At 40.0% G+C, this 23231-nt stretch overlaps 1 protein-coding gene across 1 annotated transcript; it reads left to right on the top strand.

Moving 5' to 3' along the window:
• The first annotated feature begins 15565 nt into the window (after positions 1 to 15565).
• BRS3 (bombesin receptor subtype 3) lies at positions 15566 to 21050 on the top strand. Its single transcript, XM_008159140.3, has 3 exons — positions 15566 to 15999; positions 17580 to 17931; positions 20637 to 21050. Exons 1-3 carry the CDS (start codon positions 15566 to 15568, stop codon positions 21048 to 21050), a joined length of 1200 nt encoding a protein of 399 aa, XP_008157362.1.
• The last annotated feature ends 2181 nt before the right edge of the window (positions 21051 to 23231 follow it).

Here is a 23231-nt window from a genome sequence, read left to right as displayed (position 1 = left end):
TAGGAACCATAATCTGACTTCTAGACTTTGATACCTGCTAATAGTTTCCTGTCAGTCTATTTGGATTTCTCTTGTATCTCAGATTCTTCATTGCTGTAGTGCACTCCTCCCCTATCTGTCAGACCTCCCCCTCATTTCTTTTGGCACAGATATTGACTACATCGCCCATGCCATTTGCCTGTTATGGTCATTCTTTGCCTCCTGGTCTGGCCTTCATGTCAGACCTGAAGTTTTAAAATGCACAGGTAGCCGAAACCGGTTTGGCTCAGTGGATAGAGCGTCGGCCTGCGGACTGAAAGGTCCCAGGTTCGATTCCGGTCAAGGGCATGTACCTTGGTTGTGAGCACATCCCCAGTAGGGGTTGTGCAAGAGGCAGCTGATCAATGTTTCTCTATCATCAATGTTTCTAACTCTCTATCCCTCTCTCTTTCTCTCTGTAAAAAATCAATAAAATATATTTAAAAAAAATAAAAAGCACAGGTATTTGCACCAAACACTTACAAGTATCACCTACACTTGATTGTCTCTGGCCCTACCTGATCCCCCTGTGTCTCTCGTGGTGCTCCTCAGAACCTCATAGCTCAGGGCAGCTAAAGCAGACCCATGAAGGCAGCACATACCAGGCTTTCCAAGACTCTCCCCCCACACACACTTTTGCACGAAGTCTAGGAACAGAAAATGTTCCAGAAGAAGCCAGTCAGGGAAGGTATCCTTTAAAGGACAGAGGCTCCACCTAAGTGCAGGTGGTCCAGCTCTGGGTGATGTGACCAGACCACTAGTCACAGCCAACAGGAACTAAAGCAGATTGCATATGCCACTCAAAGTGCGCTTCTCTCCTGGAGGTATGTTGTTAGTCCCCTGACAAAGTGTCAGAACACCTATTCCTGAGCTACAATCTTGTTTTAGAAGAGTCAACCTAACAAACCTGAAGACAAGGGGAGGAAGGCAAAGAGGGAATTAGAGTGACAGGAGGGAGGAGAGAAGGGGGAGGGAGAGGAAGCAAGGAAAGACTACTGGAGGGAGGGAAGATGGGGGCCTTAGAGGCAGGGGGAGGGAGAGGTCAGCCAGTGAGATGAAAGGTGCCAACTCTTCCATTGGGTATAGTCAATAGGGGCTGAGGGGCTGAGAAGAGGCTAAATACCTCTCACAGACAATGGCACTGTGAAGTAAACCTGGGAATAAGAGGCCCTCCTTCCCCTCCACAAGGCTAGTACCTAAGCCTAATCCTGTAGTGCCTCAGCGAATGCTCCCTTTCCTGCTTCTGAATGCCTTAGCAAGGAAGAAGGGAGGAGTGGGTATGAGGTAGGGTTAGGGAAAGGAGGCCTTCCCCTTATCCCCAAGGCCACACCTCCTTCCAATAGGAGTGGCAAAATAGTGGAAGCCACCAAGCAGAAAGGGCAGAGGTGGGGCATTAGAGGGAATGGCAGTGGGAGGGGAGTGGAGGCTAGGCCAGAGGCTTTCCCCAGATTCTATCTGATGGATAGCATCAGAAATAGTTGTAGTCTATGCTGTTTAATTGGAGGTACACTTTGAAAAGACTTGTGTGCACCACAAATTAAACTTTTTCTACCTGTTCAGCCTTTAATTCCACCACTGCTAATTTAGTCCAAAGGTGAATACTCAATTACTCCTGAGAGCTATCCTCCTTTAGGCCCTTGTTAAAGCCCTAAAAGAAATAATCTACTAATTGGTCTATTTCCCTTAAGAACCAATGTACATAAAAGGCATTAGGTACTCTAGGCCCCTGCATCAATAGGGCAAAAACCTAGAAATGCTTGCGAAAGGAGAAAGCAGGGAGGTATGGAGTGAGTGGGTCTATTGGCACATTATAAATGTCTCATAAAGGAGGTACAAGGCAACAACATTTCCATTACTGTTCCTACCGTTTCGCAAAATACTTTCAGAGGTCCCTAAACAGTGTTGGCCTCTAGTAAACCAGTCTTTGAGCTGTCTTCCAGCCTACTTACCTCACAAGACAATGATCACTATTGATGCAAATTGTTCTACTACAAATCACCACCCACACATCCCTTCCACATAGTTAAAGCTCAAAGATGACAGAAATGCCATGAGTAATTCCAGGCACCTGCCTCTGTACAGGCAGGAACACAGTTGCTGTATCCCAGAAAAGAGATCCTCCACACCCCCTGGTCCAGAGCTAAAACGTGTTATCCACTATTTCTACCATACTCTGGAGGAACAATATCAGAGTTCCCTGTCTGAGACTTCACACTAAATCTCCTCCCCTGGGGTAACACCTATAAAGGAGGAGCTAATGTGGACAGGGCAAAAAATGTGTCTCTGTTGTTCTCATCATTTTCTTAACTAATACCAAATCTCCTTGTTGGGACAATCTACCTGAGTGTCCCTCTGGGCTTCTTCTTGACCACCTAGCAAGAGTAGGATGTCTTTTGATCCATCCCACTCTGTTAGTGCATCATTTTTTCTATTGGTAACAAGTCAGACTCTGGAAAAACAGTAAAGGCGATGATATCTCCAGTCCCAGCCTCGGTATAGATCCTATGACAACTGTTAAATCTTAGTCTCTCTTAGAGGAGAGGTCTTCAGAGGCTTGTGGATGTGGTTCTGGACCTCACAGGACAGCAACATTTTCTCCACTGCTACTTACTTTCTCTGGACTAAAGCTCCCTCTAATTCTCCCTTTGGGCTGCCTACCCACCCGTCAAGCAAGGGGGGATGACTCTCGATCCATCCCCGTAATAATCAGTGCCCCAACTGTTTCTACTGGAAATAGATCAAGCTCTAGTAAAATGGAAAAGCTGATGGTGTTTTCTGTCCCAAGACTCTGTAAAGGCACAAATATAACTGCTCAATCTCAGTCTATCCAAGAGGTGGGTGAGGTCTAGAGAGCCCACAGTATAGACTTCACATGATAGAGAGAATAAAATGGAGTGGAGGAGCTTGTATAGAAAAAAAAGTGTATTGATCCTTTGGTAAAGAGGATCACTCAGTTTGGAAAAAGTTTGACTTTCCAAAGATTAAAAGATTAGTCTTGATTTATTCATTTTAGAAACCCGAAGAGCTTGTGACCCCTTGTCCATAATAGATTCAGCAGAAAGTGTAAAACATTACCTAAATTCCTTACTCTAGCCCTGTAAAAGCCCTAACACAGTTTCTTTAAAACATTTTTGATTGATTGATTTGAGAGAGTAAGAAAGAGAGAGAGAGAGAGAGAGAGAGAGAGAGAGAGAGAGATCCATTGCTCTACTCATCCATGCATTCATTGGATACTTCCTGTATGTGCCCCAACCAGGGATCGAACCCATAACCCTGGCATATTGGGAGGATGCTCTAACCAACTGAGCTACTTGGCCAGGGCCACAGTTGCTTTTATTTACAAGGGAGTTAAAGAATGGAGCAAGGCAGATGGCTCCAAGTGCCCAGACCTGTGAGAAGTAGAATCTCAGTTCTAAAGGACTCTAGAACTGCTATGTTAGCAAATTGTTCCATGCTCACCAATTTATCTCCCTTCCATACTCATGATTGTGGTAATCATATAACCTTTTCAATGTCTTCTAAAAGATCATTTTTGAGATTATGTAAGTAACTTTGCATATTGATGTGCACTTGAACATGTAGTGTGTGTGAAAGAGAACTACAAAACAGTTCATTACCCTTGTACAAAAATTGCTAAGGCAGGCTTGTTATATACTCTAAAACACAGGAAAATTGGAGGTGTGGGGAGTCTTCCTTTGGCAGCCTTTTTCTCATCCTGCCTCTGTTAGCCAACCTCAGGTTAATCTGGGGTTGTCCATTCCCCAACCTCATGTCCACTATGGACCACTAGTTAGCTAAGGGCTGTGAGACTCAGACTGGCATTTAAGTCCACATAACCATCCCAATTAAGTAACTGGGAACACAACTTTATCCCACTTCACGGAACAGGCCTGACCAGTTTCTTTGAGGGTCTGTCAGGCTCAAATCCTAAATGTGAAGAAAGAATGAAAACTTTTGGTTTAACAAATGCCTGCCCTAGGAAGCTGAAGGAAAGGCCAGTTGTGAGGAGGAATCCCAGCCAAGTCCAAGCCATTCTTACAAAAATTGTGAAGAGCTTGTGACCCCTAGTAACTTCCCCTTGCTGATGCTGAGGCACTATGCCTTCTCCTGGGGAGGGAAAAGGGGGCCCCTTGCTTTTGTAAGCTAGATAATGTAGATTGTTATTTCTCCCAGCACTTTACTGGAAAGTAAGTGCATAGTGTGAAAACTGAGGGAATAGCGTCTCAGTGTAACAAAAGAGAGAAAATGTGATTTGGAGCGTGCTTACCAATTCACAATGCCATAGCAATTTGTTTTGCTTGTCAGGAGTCTGGTCCATTTATTATCTGTGTGCAGAGTTTCAAACTATCTTTATTACTCACAACTATTATCTCAATTCATCTACATGTTTATTTTCTTAGCTACGATATTTAGATTGTGTCATGGTAACTGATGTTTTATTATTCAGGTCCTCTGCACATCTACTAGAAATGTGTTTTAGACACCCAAATAACACTCAGTAGTAAAGATGCCACAGGCATGGTCTCTAGAGCCTGGGAGTTCAGGAGGAAGCACTGCCAGGAGAGTCACTCTTCTCTTGCACCAGACTCTAAAGTACTTTATATGGCTTGTGAGAGGGGCAGTGCAGATCCTGTCATACTCTGAGACTCTGATGTCCTCCTGTCCCCATTCCTGGGACAGTAAGACTCCCACTTGTGCATTCAGTCTCAGTACCCTGTTCATATGTCAAATCGTGGCTTTGAGGCAAAGGGGTATATAAAGAACTCCAGACCAGCATTCTGGTCTCAGCTTTAAGCTACCTTTCTTACTTTTGTGGCTCTGCCTTTGCATTTAATTTAGATGACTTCAACCCTACCTTTTTCCTACCTTTTCTAAACTTGGACCTGCCTAAGTCCTTATCTTGATAATTTACAAAGTACCCTTCATTTTTATTCCCCAGATGGGGAGTTCTCTTGTTTCTTGGTAGGAGGTAGAGGTGGGTGAATCATAGTTTGGAATGTAATTGTGAGGTTCTAGAATAATCTTTGAAATAGCTCAGAATCATCAATCCTTAACCTCCCCATTCCACGTATCCCATCTTCTCTGATTTACATACCTCATCTTCCTCCTAGAGTCTAGCTGCTTAACTTTATTGTCCACACGTCCCCCTCCCGTATATGAGCCCAACTTACAGAAACCAGGCCAGATTCAGCTAGTCAGAGCTGCTCACAAGGGCCTAGGGGTACCAAGATAGTGCCAAAGGAATCTACACTAAAGATCATCCAGGCCATTAACCAGAAAGGCCAGGCTCCTAGAGAGTAGATCTTTTAAGTAGCCACACTGGCCCCTATACTGTGCACCAGGGAACTGCCCAGAAAAGGCGTGCTCCAGTACAGACTCAGCTGTTAACAGCCTTCATTGCTTGCATCTGATTTTGCTTTGCTTCCATCTTATTTTATGCTTTTTCCCTTTTTGTCTGGCCTTATAAATAGAAGAAAAAGAAAAAGAGAGAAATAGACCTTGGTATTTGAATTCTACTCTTCCACTGGCAAATGCTTGTAACCTTAAGCAAATTTATTTATCTTCTAAGCCTTTATTGATTTCTAAAATGTAAAAGCATATCATCTACCTCTCAGACCTGTCTTTGTAATAAGTGCCATAACACCTGTGAAGATACATTACAGCACCCAATGCACAGTCGGTGCTCAGTGCATCTTGGCTGTTATTCCACTTCAAATCAAGCTATTGAGGCAGCACCTATTCCACTTACTGTAAGCCTAGTTGTGGTCAAATGAGAGGATGAACAAAATGCACATTCTGCAATTAATATTTAAATCCAGCCACTATATATATATATATATATATATATATATATATATATATATATAGTGGCTGGATTTAAATATATATATATATATATATATATATATATATATATATATATATATATATATATATTTTAGCTAGAGCACTTCCCTCCACAACCATGTGAGTTCTCTCCACCAGCGAAGCTCTAACAAACAGGCTTTTAAAAAATTGGTGTGGCCCTAAAAACCTCTTTTTTTAAGCCCCTCCTCATTTCCAGCCCCTCACTATAATTCAATAAGCAGTGCTTGTACGGGGTGGATTCAGAAAATGGGAACTAGAAAAGCAAAACAAGACCGGATATTAAAGTCAAATAAGACTACTTGGAGACAATGTAGTCAAAAATAAGATGAGCTTTTTGGCAGGTCAAGGTGATGTTCAGAAATGATTCCAGGAACATAGGTCAGCACCCATAGTATACCTCTTAGATATGGTTCAGTACACTTCTTGAAAAAACAAATGTGCCTTGTATGGTTTTAAAGGAGCCAAGCTAATCCAGACACCAACTTTAATTCACTCAAGTACACAGCCCAACTACAAGTATAGTGTGGCTGCTGTATCCCTAAGTTGTCAACCAAAATATATGAGAATTCCCCCTGGGCTTCTGGTCTGAGATTGTAAGAGGGTGTCTGTACATATCACTCTTCTGCTCAAATTTGAAATAACTTTTTAAAAAATATATTTTATTGATTTTTTACAGAGAGGAAGGGAGAGGGATAGAGAGTTAGAAACATCGATGAGAGAGGAACATCGATCAGCTGCCTCCTGCACACCTCCTACTGGGGATATGCTCGAAACCAAGGTACATGCCCTTGACCGGAATCAAACCTGGGACCTTTCAGTCCACAGGCGGATGCTCTATCCACTGAGCCAAACTGGTTATGGCTGAAATAACTTCTTATTGTCCATTGAATTAAGTGTAATCTCAGCCCACAACATTCAAATGTTTTTCACAAGTTAACGTAAACCTATCTTGCCAGGCTCATTTCACCTTGCTTCCCCATTTACACCAATACTTCAGCCAAATTGCACTGTTTATTTCCTGAACATGGCCCCAAACACTCCCACCCCTATGTCTTTGCTGTTTATTTTTATTTATGACTTCTTCCTTATCCCTCAACTCTACCTACTGAAATTCTTTAGAGTTCCTCTGAAATAAAAAAAAAGGGAATATCTCCCATAAATGCTTTCTTGACCCTTCATAATAGAATTTACTTTCCTGAACCATAATAGAATTTACTTTAGACCTTGCTTGTGGCATAGATTCTAGCTTGAGTCTAGGTTGTGGCCCTTGTTGGGGGTTAAGACATACTGGACAGTCTGGTAAAGTGGGGGAATGGAGTGGAGCTGGTGGCCTCTAAAGAGATAAGTCCTCCTGAGAGGATAAAAGAACAAGGCATGTCAGAGCTGACTCAAGCACAAATCTCAAGTCTGCAGTAGAAAGCAATGAATTGGAGTACAATATGATGGCTGAATCTGCCATAGCCCAGCCTACCTGGATGCTTGCCTCCATCCTATCCAAGGACTTATTTGCATCCAGAAAGGATTATCTTGGCAACAAAGGGAATGAGATCCTGAATCTCTCTTTCTGACACAGCCCATTGATGTTCAAAGGCATAAATGATGTCTAATGTCCTGGATGGTCCTGAATGAGGTAAAAATGCAGAGAAGGAACAAGAGGGAAGTGCTCTGAGAGCCTTCCTATGGAAAGAGAAAGTGGATGATGTGGGAAACCGCCTATTGTCTTCACTAGCAGAGAGGTGTGGACAAGGATCCCGGAATGCTGGTAACCCTGATCCCTGGCAAAGGTCAGGGCTATGCACCCACTGTTTAGTCGAGACAATGGTAGCTGAAGCAACTTCCCCACCAGACAGTCATGTAAATCTGGAAATTTCCTGCCTAAGGGCTATAGGTGTATCCCAAATTGAATAAAAGGATGGCAAAGCCTGAGCCCAACCAGAGTCCTTCCTCTTGAGTTGGGCTCCCGTCTGGTTCCCCAATATTTCCAAATTATTATTTCTTGTCTCATCTCTTTCATTTGCATGCAGCCCCTCTTCCAGAGCCTGAACCCTGAACCATGCGGGACATGGGACGTGAGTCACTTCACAGATGATCCACACTGAGAATCAGAGTCCCGGTCACTGGAGGGGTCTTGTTTGGGAAAGGCAGTCATTCTGAACATCCCGTGGATGTTCCTCAAAGGAAATAGCTGCATCTAATCCACTAAAGAGTTAGAATCCTTAGGAACCCAGGCGGTCTTTCTTTAGGACACTTCTGACCTGATACTGAGAGTAAAGATGACACCTTGAGAAACCATCTTGATGAGAGTGGTTCTAGTCAGCATTCTGTGCTGGAACCAGTTAAACTGGTGGCTTGATTGGAGCCACCTCTGTTTGATAGGGATAGTGCTTTGGAGCATGGACTCTGGAACCAGCTACCTGAGTTCAATAATTTCCTCATATGTAAGTGGGGATAATTGAATCAGTTAACAGAGCAGCAAGCGGGACCACCTTGATATTAGCAGTGCTGAAGTACACTTCAAGAGGCAACTTTAAATTGTCAGTAACCCAGAGAACTAGATTGAACAAATAAAGTAGAGGACTGATTTGTGCATAGATAGACACAACCATACAGAATTTTGGGCCTATTTAAGGTGGAGACCATTAAAATTCTTTTAAGAAAATAAAATTTGTTTGTATGGGGGCCTCAATGCCAATGCCATTGTAATTTGAATACTGAAAAATAAGAGACCTTATTTTTAAATTGAGGTATAATTGACATATAATATTATGTTAGTTTCAGGTGTACAACATAATGATTTGATATTTGTATATATTGTGAAATAATCACCATAATAAGTCTAGTTAACATCATTGTTACATTATTTAAAAAACTAGAGGCCCGGTGCATGAAATTTGTGCACGGGGTGGGGGTGGTAATCCCTCAGCCCAGCCTGCACCCTCTCCAATCTGGGATCCCTCTCACAATCCAGGACTGCTGGTTCCCAACTGCTCACCTGCCTGCCTTCCTGATTGCCCCTAACCGCTTCTGCCTGCCAGCCTGATCACCCCCTAACCACTCTCCTGCCAGCCTGATTGATGACTAACTGCTCCCCTGTCAGCCTGTTTGCCCCTAACTGCCCTCCTGTGCAGGACTGGTCACCCCTAACTGCCCTCCCCTGCAGGCTGGTCCCCCCCAACTGCCCTCCCTTGCAGGCCTGATCCCTCTCAACTGCCCTCCCCTGCTGGCCATCTTGTGGTGGCCATCTTGTGTCCACATGGGGGCAGCCATCTTTGACCACATGGGGGCAGCCATCTTGTGTTGGAGTGATGGTCAATTTGCATATTACTCTTTTATTAGATAGGGTGTTTTTCTTATGATAAGAACTTTTAAGATTTAAGGAGACCTTATTTTTAATTTGCAGGCTTATCATATCCTATTATAATAGCAGCTCCCAGAAGACCAGTGGTGATCACAAGAGAGTGACTCCTGTGCTTGGTGTAATGGAGAAGACTACAAAGTCCAGCAGAGTGACATGGAACTGGGGCAGGGGGGAGAGTGTGGAGCACCCAGAGGAGCAGCAACCATGTTGGTGGGAATTTACTTGTTTGTAAGCACTGGGAAGGCCCCAGGAAAGACCTTAAAGGGTTAAACTATTGCCATAATCTCTCCCACAACCTTAGTACCAAACAACATGTAATACTCCCATCCCTAGGGGCTACCAGAGGTGCTGGAGGTGGAGGACTTTGCAAGAAGCTAAATATCTTGTGTGAGCAAGTGTGTGTAGGAGCCAGAGAAATTCAGGTTTTCTGGTTATTTGTATCCTTATCTTATCTCTCTCATTAAGTTCTTTGAGGACAGGTTCTGAGTTCTACTCATCTCTGTATCTCCCAAAAGTATGATCTCTAGTCTGGATAAAATGCTATAGGGTGGAGTCTGATGCCCAGTAGAGAAGCAGCGGTTCCAGGAAGAGCAGACTTGTTTCTGAGCACAGGTGACATTCTCCTGCCCCACCATCCCTGTAGAAGAAACATGTTACTCATTTCTATCCTCTAAGGGTATCTAGCCCAGGGCTTACTATTTTTTCATCTTTATTTAGGTATAGTTTGCATAACATGAATCCACCTTGTTTTACATGTACAGTTTGAGTTTTAATAAATGTATGCAATCATGCAACCATCATTACAGAACATCCCCAAATTTTCCCTTGTGTTCCTTAGCAGTCATCCTTGCCCCAACCTCCAGACTCAGGCAATCACTGATGTGCCTTCCTAGTTTTGACTTTTCTCGTTTTAAGAATCATATGTTGAACCTAGTGTCTTTCATTGAGTATGTTTTATATTCATCCTTTTGTAACATGTACCAATATTTTGTTCTTATTTGGGATTAGTTACAAGTCTGAACTCACAAGAGTTTACTGCTAACATGTAAGGAAACCAAATCTCTTGATATTCTCATCCTACAGTGAAGGTGAGATGAGAATAATAAAAATGCACTTAACCATTTGTGTCTTTGATAATGTGCAATTTCCAATTTGCAAGTGTCACTATTTTGATTTGGGACAATTCCCACTACAAATTCTAAATCATGAAAGGGTTTCATATCACTAACTAAATAGCCACAGAGTGTTAATATTTATGTCTCATAAAAAAGTAAAATTGATAACCAATGAACTGCATTAAAAACTAGTTTATTCTTTTTTATTGCTGAGTCATATTCCATTGTATAAGCCACATTTTGTTTACCCAATCACTAACTGCTGGGTATTTAGGTTGTTTCCAGTTTATTTTATGAATAATGCTTCCATATACATTCATATACAAATCTTCATGTAAACATATGCTTTAAATTATCTTCGGTAGATACATAGGAGTGGAATTATGGGGCCATATGACTAGTGTATAGTCTTTATTGAGTTAAAGTGCTTTAGCATGAATTAACCTGCAGGATGCTGAAAGTAAGCCCTGTGGGAATGGAACACATGATCAGGGACATGAGATAATTCTAAGAAAAGGGAGATTACTGAGAAGAGAGGTAGAAATGCATTAAGAGATAAATTCATCTACTTCATAATTTGTACCTCAGTATTCAGGAAGCCTAAACATTTTACTGCTGCAAAATTGCCTCACTCTATTATAATTATAGAACTTCACATTGACCCCAGCACACAATATTAGGCATGTGTGGGTGGACAAGTACAGTGATTCGGGCATATAAAGACATCTAAATCTGAACAGCCCATGGTTGTCCACTTTTAGGGAGCCATTAGTTTAATCACGACAAGAATTTGCTTTAACAAAAAATTGCACTTAAAAATTTCAGTTGGAATTTGTACTATTTATAGAGCCTACTATTACACAGTTTGTATTTATTCTAGCTGGTTTCTGCAGAGGCCATTCTGAATAGTCTCCCCTTGAAATATGAAACTGTACTAGAAATTATGAGGGAGAACAGAGAATTCTGACAACAGAAATCACTATTATATAGATCAAAATACACCCACAAGTCAAATTGTGTCCTCTTAAAATTGATCTAATCCAGTTAATTAATAACAAAGAAATCCATCTTATTTCCCAGCAAAAGAGTGTATATATATATCTGCCTTGGTTGGAGTGTGGGTTGTGGTTTCAATTCCCGGTCAAGGCACATACCTAGGTTGTAGGTTCAATCCCCAGTTTAGGCATGTAAAGGAGGCAACTGACTGATGTTTCTCTCTCTCTCTCTCTCTCTCTCTCTCTCTCTCTCTCTCTCTCTTTCTCTCTCTCTCTCTTCTCTATCTCTATCTCTATAAAAATCAATAAAGCGATATCCTCAGTTGAGGATTAACAGAAAAAGAAGAGGCTTCTGTAATTAGAGACTTATGGGTTGAGAAATCTAGTTATTTATTTTTCAGTTCTCAAATATACAACCAGAATTAGCACTTGAGTTATAGGCAAAAAGTTTATCCACTTTATCTTTCTCCCAATGAAAAGATCACCCCAAACATATTGGGTAATTTGAGCATAGGTACCCAAGAGTTCAGCAGATCTGGCTTATCAGGGACTGAAAAATATAGAGAACATTTTTGAAGTATTCATCAATATACAGAATTCATTTTTTAAAATATAATTTTTATTTATTTCAAAGAGGAAGGGAAAGGGAGAGAAAAATAGAAACATCAATGATTAGAGAGAATCATTGGCCCTAGCTGGTTTGGGTCAGTGGATAGAGATCAGCCTGCAGACTGAAGGGTCCCAGGTTTGATTCTGCTCAAGGACACATGCCTGATGATTCTCTCTCATATTGATGTTTTGATCTCTCTTTCCCTCTCCCTTCCTCTCTGAAATCAATAAAGATTTATTTTGGGGAGAGAGAGAGAGAGAGAGAGAGAGAGAGAGAGAGAGAGAGAGAGAGAGAATCATTGATCAGCTGCCTCCTGCACACCTGCACGCCCCACACTGAGGATCAAGACCAAAACCTGGGCAAGTGCCCTGACCAGGAATCAAATCCTGACCTTTTGGTTCATAGGTTGATGCTCAATCACTGAGTCACACCAGCTGGGGAAATTCCTTTTTCTTTAATGAAGGCCAACAAAGCCCTAGCTGGTTTGGCTCAGTGGATAGAGTGTCGGCCTGTGGACTGAAGGGTCCTGGGTTTGATTCTGGTCAAGGGCACATGCCTGGGTTGTGAGCTTGAGCCCCAGTAGGGGGCGTGCAGGAGGCAGCCGATTGATGATTCTCTCTCATCATTGATGTCTTTCTCTCTCCCTCTCCTTCCTCTCTGAAATCAATACAAATACATTTTTTTTAAAAAAAAAAAAAAAGGACCAACAGAAATATCTCTTCGACCTCAATATCAGGAAAAGCCGGGCTTCTCTTAAACAACTGAATTATTTTTATCCTACATAAGTAGTTCTCAGATTGTGGTTCCCAACTAGCATTATCTGTATCCCCTGGGAACTTGTTAGAAATGCAAATTCTCAGGCTTCACCCAAAACTAACAAATTAGAAACTCTGGAGGTGAAACCCCGCAATCTGTATTTTGATGAGCATTCCTGGTGATTCTGATGCAAGCCATAATTTGAGAGAACCACACTTCTGTGTAACTGATGGCTGAAACCCTTGGGGCTAAATTTTCAGTCTCTCTAGCAACCGTTTTCTAATCCCTCTCCCTAACTCTTAAGAGGCAGAGAAGAGTTCTTCAGCATCCTTAGATCTCCAGCTCCTTGGAGATTTAAAAAAAGATTTTGCTGACACTAAGTGAATTGGACTGAATCAGGAAACCCAACTTCAGAAAAATGCTAATTTGTTTTTTCAATATCCACTACTTCCTTCAAATTAAAAGGCTACATTAAATTGTATTACCGCTGCTTAATCTATAGCCAAGTAGTTGGTTTTGAAAACCTTGGATGATGATATTGACCAATTAAGCACTAAAAACAAACAAACAAAAATATTTCATCATTTTGTATAGACTAAGTGCCCTGTAACTTTAACTACAAAAGACATGATTGTGTTTTATGGGTGAATTATAAGGTAAAAGAAGTAGATATTAAAGCAGATGCATTTAAACTATCATGATTTGCTTCTTAGGCAGGAAATCTCTTGTTATTTGGTTAATAAAACATACAGAAAACCTAAGTCCGCAATGCCAAATGAGGAAATATGACTTATGGTCAGGAACCATGATTTTCAGCTCTTGTCACTGATTTTTAATCTTTTGGAATAAAGAGATAACCTATTTCATCTCAGCTACAAAATACTTGTGTGACCTTGCATGAGATACTTTCCCCTTCTGAACCTCATTTCTGCCTCTGAAAAAATAGAGGATTGGATATTATCACCTTTTAGGTCACTTCAATCTCTGATATTCTGGGATTCTAGGATTCTAGAGATAAGAACTCCATTGCACCAACAGCACCCCAATATCACTGCTCTCTCCTGACCTCTCCTGACTAAAAGGAAGGAGGAGGAAAGACAGGCTGGTGGCTACAGGCTGATGAAAACCATGCCCTAGATCTTTGGAATCCAGATGATTTTGGAAATCACTGGCAGGCTTTGTTTCTTGCTGTGTGGCTATCAGTTGAGGTGTGAATTGGGAGATACTGTTTGGTCTTTGCTAAATGATATGTAGGAATCCCAGAGAGATTTTATCATTAGCTTTGTTGAAACAAGATATGAACTATGAAATTACTTAAGTGTATATACTAAAAGCTAAGGGATTTGGTTTTACCCAAACATTTCCCTTCCCCATTCCCATTAAAACAGTTATTTAGCTGAGTAATTCAAGCTTTGGAGATAATTTCATGAAGGGTAGAGGATAGGTGTGGTTTAGGTGGTTCAAATTAACCAGATAATTGATTCAATTCGTCCAATTCATTTTCCCTGTAGAATTTATTACAACTATTCTGTCAGTATAAAGAGCAACCTTTCTTTGTCCCTCCTGTTCACTAGCTAGCTTTTCATTTTACTCCCCAGGTTAGTTCTTATATAGATATATTTATAAACACCTTACTACAAAAAGTTTCTCCTAGCTGAGAGATTATCCTTTGAAATTGATCATTTCAAAAAATATTTTTTAGCAGGTTATATTATTAAATGCCTTCAAACTGTTGGCTGCACACTCCCAAACAACCCCCCACCCCACATACACACATAAATCACATAGTCACATTTTCTGTAACAAAGGTCTTTTCTTGCAGGTACTAAGGTAAATTGTCTTCATTTTTCTGCCTCTTTCCATTGATATCATCTATATGCTCGTCACCTCTGGAGTAACCTATGATATTCCCTCACTTGAAAAGAATGATTTTCATTCTTACAAGTCTTTCTGTGTCAGAACCTTAAGCTGTGTTCTGTGTTATTTTGTTTTGTAACAAGGCAGATTCATTATAACCATTTATAAAGAGAAAAATGCTAAAAAGCATTTAAAAATAAATATCTTTAAAACAGACAATCAAACAGTAAAAACTGTTTTATTAGGATATTTATGGACAAAGAAACTGGTGGTTTGCCTGCATTTTCATCTCATAAAGGTTGCTTTGCAATTGTGCAGTGCAGCCCAAGTAATACGCACAAAGTTGGGAATTACCATGTGTCAGAACAAAGTGACAAGCTCAGGTCACCTGAATTATCCCTCCTTGGAGGTGACATCAGCCCTATCAAAATGTGAGTGCTGTTTGCTTCAGCACCTCACTGATATGAAATTTGGAGAAGTGGATTCGAGTTTGTGCTTCAGGGAACATACATACTTATTTATCATCTAAAAGAATGCATTAAACCATCCTCTGATTGCAGAAAAGTGAATGATGAGCCCCAGTAGAAAAGTGACAAGATCTATATAGGTTTTTGTGGTTCAATATGGAAACAGAGTGATTCTAATAAACAATAGGTATTATTCTAAACTATCTTGTTATTCATAAGATTCCCCAACAGGGAAGAACAAGCAACTGCAGAGCATTTCCCACCCCCCCTCATTCTGTCACAGAAACACCAATAAAACTCCTCCACCTCTGACTCTTCAGTGCCAGATTCGTAAGCACTTAGCCAAGCATGCTGGGAGACACAGAGCAACTGAAGTAAAGCAGTATCCGGATGTCTTGAATTTGCTTGCCATTCTGCTGTGTTCCTCTACCATCTCATAACTAGACATGGGCATTAGACGTGACAGTCAACCACACTTGAACTGAACAGAAGAAATATTAAAAGCATAATCTTCAGAAGAAATGCCTCAAAGACAGCCTCAGTCACCTAATCAGACTTTCATTTCAATCACAAATGACACAGAATCATCCAGCTCTGTTGTTCCTAATGATAACAAAAATAAAGGATGGACCGGAGACAACTCTCCAGGAATAGAAGCATTGTGTGCCATCTATATAATGTATGCTGTGATCATTTCAGTGGGCATCCTTGGAAATTCTATTCTCATCAAAGTATTTTTCAAGACTAAATCCATGCAAACTGTTCCAAATATTTTCATCACTAGCCTGGCTTTTGGAGACCTTTTACTTCTGCTAACTTGTGTGCCGGTGGATGCAACCCATTACCTTGCAGAAGGATGGCTGTTCGGAAGAATTGGATGTAAGGTGCTCTCTTTCATTCGGCTCACTTCTGTTGGTGTATCAGTGTTCACCTTAACAATTCTCAGCGCTGACAGGTGGGTTTCTTTTCTCAGTTATATTTGCCAGAGTGTGAAATGAGATGAAAAAAGGAAAGCTTGTACTTAGCATTCACTGGCTACTCTGCTTTTCTCATATTGTAAGCTGGATGTAAGATAGAAAACTGGGGGCATTTTAAATAAAAGTTGGTGTAAGAATGTTAAAATTCCTGTGTTAGCATCAGAGGAGAGGTTGAAATTGTATGTTTTAGGGATAATGTTTTCTCTTTGAAGTGAAATTTGTTTGCTTGAAAGAATATGTGAACGATGTCGTCGTCGTCCCCCCCCCCCCCCCAGTTTATAACAGAAAATTGTTTCAGGTGTAAAAGAAAAACAATTCATGCTTTATACGTTAGTGCAGCCTAGTGGTGCAATATTGTCAACATTTAAAAATCAGCCTAAGTGTGAAATTGACCACATATGCATTACTGACTACCAGAAGACCAGTAAAAAAACCAAAAGAAACAAACAAACAAAATGTATCTAATTTATTTTAAATTCATCAAATTAATTAGTGACAGAAAAGCAGTGAGGTTTTCAGCTTCCTGATAACTCAGTGTAATATCATCACTTAATTGTATTTGTTTTCTCTTTAGGCATTGAACAACATTGTCGTTTCCAGAGAAATAAATTAATCTTGTTTAACTTTTAGATCTCTACGTATAAAGCATGTGAGAACCTCTGGCAGCTATAGTGTTCAGGCTCTGTTAGGATATTTTCAGTCTAAGTACTGTTTTTCTGTATTCCTATTGTAGAATGGTAACTGAAAACATGAACAAAATTGAGGCTCTAAATGTTCAAAGTGATGCTTAAGAAAGGCGGCAAGAAACCAATAAGTAATCAATGCCTGGAAATACCAGAAGGAATAGTTTCTTCAGATTCTGGAATCTGAGCGGAGGAAAGGCTTTCCTGATGCCTTTTCTTGATCCTGATTTTTAATATTCTATCAGAGGACAGATTTATTGAAAGGCTGTAGATTTTTAAGGTGGATATGTCAGAATAAAGAGGCATCTTTGCATGGGTACAGACAGGGCTTCTGATTTCACCCTCGCTTTGCCCCAAATCTACCTACAACAGGCTTGGGCAACAAATTAGCACTTTTCAACAGGGGAGAAATTAACCATCTCCTCTTTACTGCATAAATTCGTGGAATTACTTTCCTAGTAATTCCATGACTGCTCACTCATGAAGAAAGGAGAATTAGGTTTAACATCAGTCACTGATATAAAAAGTATTTTAGAATACTTACAGTAATACACAGGTAATGAATTACTCTCAATCACACATAAAATTATGCTGGAAAAAAACTTATTTGTACTAAATAAAAGATCTACACATAAAATTATAAAATTGCAAACCTGCAATATCTCATACTGGTGAATAAGGGAAAAGGTGATTGGCACAAATAAAAAATACTGGGATGTATTATGTGTATTTGAAACCATAACTAATTCCAGGTGGTTAATGTTGGCTTAGTTATATACATTCAGATAGGAGTGGAACTGGATGACCACTTTTAACCCTCAGAGTCTGTAATTTTGATATTTATTTGATCTTTGCCTCTGCTTATGTGTTCCTAGATACAAGGCAGTTGTGAAGCCTCTGGAGCGACAGCCCTCCAATGCCATCCTGAAGACCTGTGCCAAAGCTGGCTGCATCTGGATCATGTCTATGATAATTGCTCTACCAGAGGCTATATTTTCAAATGTATATACTTTTCAAGATCCCAGCAAAAATATGACATTTGAATCATGTGCCTCTTATCCTGTTTCAGAGAGGCTCCTGCAAGAGATACATTCTCTGCTGTGCTTTTTAGTGTTCTACATTATTCCACTCTCTATTATTTCTGTCTATTATTCTTTGATTGCTAAGACTCTTTACAAAAGCACCTTGAACATACCTACTGAAGAACAAAGCCATGTCCGCAAGCAGGTGTGTATTAATCAGGACTCATGCATGAATTTATAAGTCAAAGGTCCTAGTTTAGCACCTGTGAGCAATAAATACAATAGCAGTATGGTATTTTGTTACAGTCATGGCCTCTGGAGTCTGTCAGACCCAGAATTTAATTCCAGCTCTATCACATACTAGCTGAGCGATCTTGAGCAACTTACTTAACCTCCCTGAGCCTCAGTTTCTTGGTCTGTAAAATGAACATGGGGAGTGGATGTTCTATATTAAATGCTTAGCATAGTTCTTGGTGCATAGTAAGAATTCAATAAATGGTAGAACTACTATTATTAGAAAAGGGATAGCTGAAGTTTAGGAACAGTCAAAATTATTTACATAATGGAATAATGAGGAACATTGTACAAGGTAGTTCTATAAATAGAAGTATATTTTGTTTTAAAAAGTGTAACAGAATGAAAGAAAAACACAGGATTATAGAACTGGCAAGAAGCCATAACATTATTCAATGCAAAACACATACACACAGATGAGTAAACTGAGGTCTGCAGGTATGAAGGGTCAGTGGTAAGAGAACACAGTGATTCACAGACACTTGTTTAAGACTATAGCAAGCAAGTTTAAAAGACTATTGCAAGACCCAGGTGTGCTCTCCTCCCATAAATAAAAAGTGTTGCCAAAACATTGTTCCATTTTTAAAAATGCAACAGGATTTCTATATTTCTTGGGGGAGAGGGAAGATTCCATTTATGTCTTGACATGTTTGCAGAGAGCTCAGTGCCTTTTTTGGAGCTGGTTCATTTGGATAGTTAAACAGTGGTGCTCATAAGACTAAAGTTGCATATTTAATGCCCATGTGAACAGTTTCTTTGCTCTATCTGTGACTACACGCAATGTCTTTATTTCATCTGGTTCATTTTTCTTATTAACTAGAGGTCCGGTGCATGAAAATTCATGCACTGGAGCAGGGGTCCCTCAGCCCGGCCTGCCCCCTCTCACAGTCCAGGAGCCCTCAGGGGCAGGAGGCGACCCGGTGATCAGGGGAAGGTGACACCCCCATCACACCTCTGCTGCTGCCACTGCCAGCAGTGCAAACCTTGGCCGAACCTGGTTACCTGAGCCTTGGGTGGCCCTGGGTGGCTGGGCAGCTGCCATCTGAGGCTTGCCTGTGCCTTAGGCTGGCCCTGGGCAGCTGGGGAGTTGAGGGGACTGGGGGACTCAGTCCCCAGTCCCCAGTCCCCAGTGGGGCTGAGGGGATTGGGCGCTGCCATCTTGTGGCTGTGGGTGCCACCATCTTTGAGGGTGTGGCAGTCAATTAGCATATTCCCTCTTTATTAGATCGGATAGTTAAGAGAAGTGTAAACCACCTTGAAGTTGACCAAAGAGAACCAGGAGAAAAGACAGCTAAGAAGAACTCTTTTGGGATCAGAGAAAAAACTTTTGCGAAAGACTGGAAGTTTATAACATTAAAAAACTTCACTACTTAGTATATTAATTTGTTTAATGCATTTATCAGGTAATATTTCAAATATATTGAGTTACATAAAACATAATATTAAAGTTAGCCTCACTTATTTCTTTCAACCTTTTTTAAGTGGGACTTATAGAAAATTTAAAATTATTTTGTGGCTTACATTATATTCTGTTGAACACTACTACTCTACAGTAATTTTCCTAGATGGAAATAAAAATAACTTCTTCACTGGAAAGGAAAAATAAAGATAGGTTACCTTATATTTGTCTAGATAATTTAGTCATGTTCTTTCTGCCATCCTATATAATAAAGAGCTAATATGCTAATTAGACCGGACGGTGGAACGAACTTCTGGAACGACCTTCCAGAGAACCTTCCGGAAAGACCAGTGGCAGGGGGTGGGGCTGCAAGGCAGCAGGGGCTGTGAGGGCCGTGGCAGCCATGGCTGCGAGGGCCTACTCTTGCATGAATTTTGTGCATCGGGCCTCTAGTTATATCATAAAATGCAGAGTCAGAAATAAGTATAGAATTGTTTATGGATTCAAATCACCACAGATTTCTCATCACTCATTTATCTCATGATGAATGTTGATGGACAAATCTTAGTGCCTAAATAGTACAATGTATTATTAAAATAAATAAGTGTAGGACTGGCCCTGACTAGCTAACTCAGTTGGTTAGAGCATAGTCAACAAATCAATGTTTCTCTCTTTCTCTTTTTCTCTTTCTCAAAGTCAATATATTAAATAGGTGTAAGATTATTTTCACATATGAAGGAAGAACATTGATATTTATTTTTTTGACTATATATTTATAATTCCTACAGATTAAAAGCAGTTTTTGATACCAACTTGGCAACTTTCATAAACCCCAGAATAATATTCTAACCTATTCAGCCTCTGCTGATATGGTGAAAGCAGTCTTGTATAGTATCTCTCTCTATTATTAATTTAATTAAAATTTCCAAAATTCCATAACACTCCTTGAGATCATTGGAGACATCCTAGAATACCTCAAAACCAGGGGTTGGAGTCTCTGAATTGGAGGTAATGAAACCAAGATCATGGGTTACCATATGTATTCTATAGCCACAGGCTGCCTTCCCACACATCCCAGGCAGTTATCTCATAAACGCATGTTTAAAGGGACATGAGCTTGTTGACTACAAATTTCTAGGTAAATCTAGAGAATGGCTTTTTTAAATCTTCAAGCTAAATGATTTTTTTTCTTTTGCCATTTTTCTTCCCTCTTATAGATTGAATCCCGGAAGAGAATTGCCAAAACGGTGTTGGTGCTGGTGGCTCTGTTTGCTCTCTGCTGGTTGCCGAATCACCTCTTATATCTTTATCGCTCCTTCACTTATCAAACCTACGTGGACCCCTCTGCCATTCACTTTATAATCACCATTTTCTCTCAGGTTCTGGCTTTCAGCAATTCTTGTGTAAACCCCTTTGCTCTTTACTGGCTGAGCAAAACCTTCCAGAAGCATTTTAAAGCTCAGTTATTCTGTTGCAAGGCAGAGCTGCCTGACCCTCCTCCTGCAGATACCCTGCTTGACAACCTGTCTGTGATGGGAAGGGTCCCCTGTGCTGGGAGCACGCAGGTGTCTGAAATTAGTGTGACTTTGTTCACTGGGTGTAGTGTGAAAGAGGAAGATGACAAAGTCTAGCTTTTAAATTAAATTGGTATTTTTTCTTCCCAGCATGTGTATCTGATTCTGAGCTGTGCGTAGGTGTATGTTATCAGGATTTTTGTTGTTTGTAAATTGTGTTGAAATCTTAGGAGTGAAGGTCCCTTATAAGTAAAAGACAAACCATGATTTTTAAAATGTACAAGTATTAACGTTATTTGGGCTTTCTAAATAAAATGAAGCCCCCTAGGTTAGAAAGATACATTTATATATGTCGGTGTGTCCTAAGGGAGCTTGCATAGAAGGGAAGGTAAAACAAACAAGATAACATTTAAAAATCTAATTTGTTTCCATCCCATCTATAATGCTTTTAATTACTCATATATTCCCGTGATTTTCATAAACTGTGTTTGTGTTTATTATGTGCTGTAAATCTAGACATTATGTCTTGCATATGAAAAGGGGATAAAAAACATCTCTTCTGCACTTTTCTTAAAAAGCAAAGTCCTTGCCCAACTGGCGTGGCTCAGTGGTTGAGTGTTAAACCAGGTCATGGTTTGATTTCTGGTCAGGGCACATGCAGGCGTTGTGGGCTCGATCCCCAGTGGGGTGGGGGTCATGAAGAAGGCAGCTAATCAATGATTTTCTCTCATCATTGATGTTTATATCTCTCTCTCCTCCTCCCTTCCTCTCTAAAATCAATAAAAATACATTTTTTTAAAAAGTCCTAAAAAATAAACCTTAACAGGTTTTTTTGACTGCCCTTTTCTATTAATCTCTAGTCCAATGTAACTAAACCTGAGCATTTGCAATGAAAATGTTTTGGGGTCAGTGAGTATAAGGTAATGAGTAAGGATCTGGGACAAGGAGCTTGCCTTACTGGGTCAACACTTACTGACCTAATGTAGTTCTATTTAAAACTACCATTGGTTGATAATTGGGCAGCGTTTTCTTTCACAAATACTGAAGAACTTGCCTTTACAGGCAGAATAAGTGGACACATTTATGGTGTCATTTGAGAGCCCCAGAGAAGGACAAACCCCTGTTAAAAAATCTGCCAGCCTGCCTGTCTGAAAGCTTCCTTTAAGGAAATTCATTTCTTTCTGATAAGCAGTGCCCTCTTTCTAAAAAATGCAGAAGTACACATGAAATCCCTAACACCGGGGTGTGCAGTTGTTATCTATCAGATCATATTCCTGCTTGATTTCATTAAAGCTGATGGGGTGCTTAAGTCCTGTAAGAGTATGACCTACTTAATCTCTGCCCTTGGAAGTCACATGTAAGGTTCTGGTTTCCTACCCTCTGCTCCTACTTGCTATCGCTATAAACTTGTTAATCATTTTTATTTCAAACAACTGTTGTCAGTAGACATCAGATTTAGATTTGTGATTTCAGAGAATGTTTTCTTGGAGTAATTTAAAGCATATGTTTGACACTAGAGAATAGCTACATTTGCATTTTCAAAAACTTGATTTTCTGGTGTGCTTTTGAGCTTTCTTTAAATGGCTGTGTATTGTAAAGTTTTGGATAATGTGGTTCAAAAGTGGATATATATTACCACTAGACTTTTCATTTCTGTAAAATTGGTTTACTTAAGTGAGGGTGCCAATATTGTATTAGTATTGTTTTAAGTTGGACATTGTAATAAGTGGGGCAAAAAAAATAAATATTAAAGTTTCAAATAACTTTGTGTAACTTTATGTTCTAAAACAATACTTCTGACAGAATATAACTGGGAACACACTTTAATCCCCAAATTTAAGTTTTTTAAAGTCACAAAGCTCCCAAATATTTTACTGTTTTCCTCATTTTGGGTAAAAATTACATCTTTACTCTCCTAAGTACAACATTTTAGAAATAACTTGATATAGGTACCAGATTATAAAAGCTGAGAGAGTGCCTTTTAGCAGTTGATAAAACTAGAGCTCAAAGAACTTTCGTTTTCTTCATTCTAAGTAATCCCAAGGTGACTTATGGATCTGATATAAAATAATTCCCTCGTTTAATAGGGCATCAGTCTCCCTTCCAGAGTTAAAGAATTGGGATTAAACTTTGTGGCTTTGTGGTGTGTTTTTTGTTTGTTTGTTTGTTTGTTTGTTTTTTAGGGGGTGATCTTTTTTTAAAAACATATTATTCTTGTCAGGGCTAACCTTACAAGTAGGCTCCAATATCTACATTGTCTTTCACATTGTCATTGTCTATTGTGGTGCTATAAGTGTT

Source organism: Eptesicus fuscus, chromosome 1, assembly GCF_027574615.1.
Source record: "Eptesicus fuscus isolate TK198812 chromosome 1, DD_ASM_mEF_20220401, whole genome shotgun sequence".
Taxonomy (NCBI): domain Eukaryota; kingdom Metazoa; phylum Chordata; class Mammalia; order Chiroptera; family Vespertilionidae; genus Eptesicus; species Eptesicus fuscus.
This window is presented reverse-complemented; position numbering and strand designations above follow the sequence as displayed.